Raw genomic sequence first — 6,169 nt, 5'->3', positions numbered from 1 at the left:
AGATAAAAAATCTTATAGATAAATAACCAGTCATTGAGTTTGATCTTGCCTGATCCACTTTTCTAAATCTTATTGTGTTTGAAATTTGAATCTGCACGAATCCTAAGATGAAATCTCGATTTAGATTCCCGAATTGAAGTATGAGCAGAAATTCTCGAGACTAGCTTCTGATTGATTAGAGTGATTCTCCAACTTAGGTGAGTAGTTCGGTTCTTGATCCAATCTTTGATGCTTATTGCAAAACTTGTACAATGGGCATATTCGACTAAGATCCCAGCAACATTCAACTTAAAAAAATACCTCAGATGATATCATAGATAAGTCAGATCCAAGTGAGAACTCAAAGAGTCATTCATATAACTTGATGGCACTCCGAGAATCCTTTATTTATAGTAGTCGTCTCCTGTCCTCGCTGTCTGTAGTTAGAGGAAATATTTTTTATTGTCATTCTCTTATCTTTTGTTTTGTTTTTTGGATAACTTGGCTCTGCCTGTTTGAGTCTCCAATTGGCCAATCATATTTGTTTATATCACATAGCCATCTTATTCGTAAGTTTACTAATACTCTCATCGGGTACAATAGATATTGTAAATCCCAACACAAACAGTTGGTGCATTGTTTCAATGGACTCCACCAATCTATCAAATTTAGTACATGCATATACCTACAGAACATAAAACTTGCGCTGAATTATATTGGTATATATGTGAACACTTATTTGGATACTAAAAGCATTAAAGAGCCATTGTTTTCAAATGTACTAACAAATTTAGAACACTTATTTGTTGAAATGTGCTAACAAATTTCATTTTTCAAACCGTGTAGGGATTAAATGAAAAAGAAAAAAAACCATCGTAAATTTTGGAGTTAAATTGTGGAACACAAACCACAAGATGTTATATGATGCGACAAATAGTTTGTTTGGCGTCTTATTAGTCGAAGCCGCCATCCGTGAATGTGAGAGCTTCTATATATATAATCCAACATGGTTTCCGGTAGCTATTAGCTAACGTTCTACATGGTACTTAAATCAAGTAGCATTATCTATTTAATTCACAACGACAAGCAATACTATTGCGTGCAAGAAACATGGTTCTAAAATTTAATGGCAGACGTCTAATGCACACAGTCTCATCCTCTTGTTGACTATTCTTGGAATGATTCTTCACCCATCTGTGATTTAAGTAGAACCCGTGGGTATGGTCAACATGTATTTATTATCTTGAACCACCTAATCTACATAATATGCCTTCAATTATTGCTCATTTACGTACGTATGAAAGTGACCTCAAAGACGGACATCAGATTAGATCATTCATCAGAAAATTTAACATCATTAAGCAAGACTCAGATATTTAAAAAGACAATAAAAAACCAGTGCAATATATCATTCAATTAAAATATCAGCAAGCATTGACATTTCGACGGAACGCCAACGTCTGCAGGATGCAATAGCTGATGTGAACTACGAATTTTTAGACTGTACGAGACTCCCAATAGTAAGTGATGCTTAGGAAACAGTAATTTTTTTTTAAAATATCTTTCTACGTAGCCAAGTAGATAAATATTATTTTTATTTTATTTATAAATATTTATTATATTTTATTCATCAAATCATAAGTAGAAAATTAAATATAGTGATGTTAACTTCAAGAATAATCCAAGTGGTTCTACCTAGCGGTAGATGAAGGTCCGCTCTCCACTAGAATCCGATTTAGTGCTAGAGGGATGTTATTATAAAAATAAAAAAAATTCAGCAACATTGAGTAAGAACCCCAAAAGTTAACTCAAAATGTATACACGATCAAAATTCAATCATTATATTGGCGTATATTAAATATCCGAAGAAGTACTCCCTCAACAGCGGATGAAGAGGCTTTATCATACGAGATGAGTTTGTATTCTTCCAATAGGGGTTGAAGGCAAACTCATATCGCACTCCCAACAGTGGATGGAGTGTTGTCCCTCACCCGCCAAAGTAGGGACATGTTCCTCTCAACAACGGATGGAGCAACCGTCCAACCGCCACGTCTGACGGCCCGCTAATCCCCAAAGGGAATCACCCTACCTGCTCTCGGTAGGAAAATAACATAATCTTACACTAGTTATGTCCCTATCGAAATGAAATAACACATTTAAAATATCTCTTTCAAATATCATCAATATCGAATAATACAAATTAACCATCGATTGACTTGAACTCTAGTTCAATCGATTCTATTGAACTCAATTTACTATAATATAACTGAACCGAACTCTAATCCTCATTTAACTGGTCTGGAACCATCCTAGATTAGTATAATTTGGACTAGATTATGTTCAGTTTAGGTTAAATTGACTTGAATAGGTCAATCAATTCGGAATCACCCTAAATCGATCTAGATTAATCAAGCCTAGTTCAGTTTAATCAATATTTAGGCTCAGATCCAATAATAAGATTGGGCCAGCTCATCTACTGGTCATGTGCATTACACATGACTAGGAATGTATCACACAAAGCTAGCCCAGCCCTGGCCCATGGATTAGTCATGTGCGTCGCATGTGATTGCCCATGATGGTTAGATTGGGTTAGCCTACGGGCCAAGGCCTGACCCATGGGTTGGGCTTAGCCTACGGGCTAGGCCTGATCTACTAACTGGGCTGGCCAATGGGCTGTGGCTTGACCTATAGGTTGGGTTTGACGTGTAAGCAATTTTAATCCAATTCATATCCAATTTCATACAACAACATATATTCACTAACAATTATATAAACAAAAACATAATAACATATTAAAAGATAGAATAAGATATAAGCTTTAATACGAGGAAATAATCTTCTAAATTCAAATAGAAATTATACTTTATAATTTCAACATATTCTAGTCAAATAAATTTTAAATAATTCAGAATAGCACATTTTAAATATCAGATCAAAGAATATCAAAAATATTTAGATAACATATTTTAATCTAACAAAAATTTTAATCGAGATAAGATTAAAGATAAGTTGTAATGTCAGGAAATATCATATATTTAATACATAAAACATGTACATTTTTAACATTTTAGATCTAAAAATAAAAACCTTAAGTAGGGGTCAAAGAACATTATAATAAAAAACTTCAACTAATATATTTTAGTACAACAATAAAAATTTTGACATTTAAAGAATTGACAATTATTTTCAAACTACAAAACTTATAATATTTAAAGAATCAAAATAAAAACTAAAACTTTTATTTTCAAGAAAGGTAAAGAAACTTACCTCTCATCACCATGGTGTAACTCATCGTTCCTCCCATTATTGGGCTCGGTTAAGTGAGGAAAGAAGGAGAGAAATCCCTCCCCTTAAAAAGGAGGAGGTGAGCCTCCATTAAAGAAAATTTATTTTTATTTTCTTATTTATTTAATATAAATTATTTCTATTTAATATACTAATGAATATTATATCACCCTATTTGAAATGCTTAATAGTTATTTCGTAATTCATAATAACAAACAAGTAAATAGATTAAGATTTCCTAAATTATAATGGCAAGTAAGGAAAAAAAATTAATTTCTAACTTAATTATTTGATTTTATTATATTTATCCCATCCTATAGAAAATTTAGTCCCCAAATTTAGCTCACCTTAATATAATAGATGAGGATATTACTCTCACATATCTTTTTCTCTTTCCCACATTACCTCCTGAATGGTATTACCAACAAATCTTTACCAAAGATATAAGTTTATTCCTTAGAATATGTTCTTTCCTTTCCAAGATCTGGGTTGGTTGTTCTCCAAAAATGGCATCATCTCTTAGTTGTAGAGGTTGGTAAGATATGACATATGTTGGATGCCTAATATATCTTCGAAGCATAGACACATGGAATACATCATAGATGCTAGCCAAAGTCGAGGACAATGCCAATTTGTACGTCACAAGCCCGACTTTTTGTAAGATCTCAAATAGACCAATGAATTTTGAGGCTAACTTCCCCTTTGACCAAATCTTATAACTCCCTTTGTTGGCGACACTTTTAAAAAGACGTGCTTACCAACTTCGAACTCTAGATCTCTTCGCCTTCGATCTGCATAACTTTTTTGACAACTTTGAGCTATTAATAATCTTTGGCATATAATTTGAACATTATCAGTATCTTTTTGAATTAATTGAGGTCCCAAAAACTTCCGTTCTCCTACCTCATCTCAATATATATGTGATCTGTACTTTCTTTCATAAAGAGCGTGATCTGCACTTTCTTTCATAAAGAGCTTCAAATGAAGTCATTTTTATGCTAGAGTGATAACTATTATTATAAGAAAACTCAATTAGGTGCAAGTGCATATCATAACTCCCACCAAAGTCCAAAGAATATGCTCTTAAGAGATCTTCAAGAGTTTATATTATCCTTTCTGACTATTAGTTTGGGGGTGAAAAGCTATACTAAACTTTAACTGCATGCCCAAAGATTTTTGTAGACTTCCCAAAAACTTAAAAGTAAATCTTAGATCTCTATCTGAGATAATGCTAATTAACACCCGAATAATTTCCTTAATATATAATATTGCTAGTTTATCCAATGAATACTTCTTGTTAACAGGGAGGAAATGAGCAGATTTAGTAAATATGTCTACTATTATTCAAATTCTATCATATTCTTTTGTAGTCTTGGGTAATCCTGTCACAAACTCCATAATGACTTGCTCTCACATCCATTCAGAAATTCAAATTCTTTACAATTTTTCTGTCGGTATTCAATGTTCTACCTTCACCTGCTACTGACATATCAGATATTTAGAAATAAAATTTACTATATCTCTCTTCGTACCATGCCATTACTAATTTTAGGGTAAATTTCGATACATCTTCGTAGTCCAATTTTTAGTAAGGAGTGAGGCAAGTTTGGGTTCCATTTCTGCTCTGCTGTCTTCCTCAAAAGATTCTGCTTTGGTTTCATCTCCTGCACACCGAATTAACATTCTGAGTAACTTCGTCTCCGAATAATTCTATCATTGTGTATTTTACGTGCCAGAGTGGACTTCCCGATTCCGCCCATTCCAACAATCCCAAAAATACGACATTTTTGTTTGGTGTCCTCTAGCATGGCATTGATTAGAGTATCAGCATCTACTTCGATTTGTCCCCCGACGATGTCCCCCTCGACTTCCAAGGGAGACGTCTCAAGTACAGTTGATTTTTTGGGTTGGGGTTGGTGACTACCAGAAGACTGTAGATTACTAAGGATGGAGGTATGCTCAGCTATTTGTTTCAGTCTACCATTAATGGCTTCGATTTCACCCGCAATCTCATGGCGGTGTTTGGTACACCGAAAGCAAGAAGAAACAAAGCTGAAAGCGAAGCTTACCCCCGAAGCCGATGCTGATCCCCCAGCCTCCAACAGTTTGCCACCGTCCATCATGCACAGATCGATGATGTCGTCGGCATCGTACATGATGTCTTTCAGCTTCCTCACCCAGGCCTCGATGCCGGGATCCCCACGGCTTTTCTGCTCTGCACTTTCGAGGTAACATTTGATCATCTCCAGCTTCTCCTGCAGCGTCTTGATCTCCTTCTTCACGCCCAGCACTTTGCATATCTCTCCCTCAACAAAGCTCGTCACTTGTTCAATGTATCTTGAAACAAATGAATCCAGGACCATTGCCATCTCTCAAACAAGGGAAATCTCGCCGCACTCTCGGAAACAAGACTCGGATGTTTCGCACGGGGAAGTGGTGATTTCTTGAACACACACGCACATACATATATAGAGTATACAACACCATTAGCGTGCATCATAATAAATAGCAATTAGCTGTCTGAGATGTTGACTCACCAGAGCCAATAATCCACGGCGTCATTGATGAGCATTGAAGAGGTTGATATGAAAGAATTTTCTTTTTTTATAAAAATAATAATAAGATGACGTTGATAAGCTACCACCGTATGGTTGACTTAATGTTCACAGTCATTGATTGATAATAAAAAAAAATTCTCCTCATAATCGTTCCAAAAAAAAATAAAACAATGCCTTCAGGTATATTATTACGAAAAGCTTGTTCCGAGTCCCGATCAAGATAGGATTTTTCGGATATTCATAAACTTAATCTTGATTTCTTAGGGAGATTGGGATATAAAGTATAGAAAATAATTATTGAACTTTTTTCAAGAATAATCGACTTTCACTCACACGAATCATAAGCA

At 34.7% G+C, this 6,169-nt stretch overlaps 1 protein-coding gene across 1 annotated transcript; it reads right to left on the bottom strand.

The window, feature by feature from the left end:
• Nucleotides 1–544: 544 nt before the first annotated feature.
• LOC135595369 (probable disease resistance protein At1g59620) lies at nt 545–5,704 on the bottom strand. The gene is made up of 2 exons (XM_065086201.1): nt 5,334–5,704; nt 545–2,068 (listed from the first exon to the last, which is right to left on the bottom strand). Exons 1-2 carry the CDS (start codon nt 5,631–5,633, stop codon nt 2,060–2,062), a joined length of 309 nt encoding a protein of 102 aa, XP_064942273.1. The 5' UTR covers nt 5,634–5,704; the 3' UTR covers nt 545–2,059.
• Between the last annotated feature and the right edge of the window lie 465 nt (nt 5,705–6,169).

This window comes from Musa acuminata, chromosome BXJ1-10, assembly GCF_036884655.1.
Source record: "Musa acuminata AAA Group cultivar baxijiao chromosome BXJ1-10, Cavendish_Baxijiao_AAA, whole genome shotgun sequence".
In the NCBI taxonomy this organism is placed as follows: Eukaryota; Viridiplantae; Streptophyta; class Magnoliopsida; order Zingiberales; family Musaceae; genus Musa; species Musa acuminata.
The sequence above is the reverse complement of the archived record's forward strand: the minus strand, read 5'-3'. Positions and strand labels throughout refer to the sequence as shown.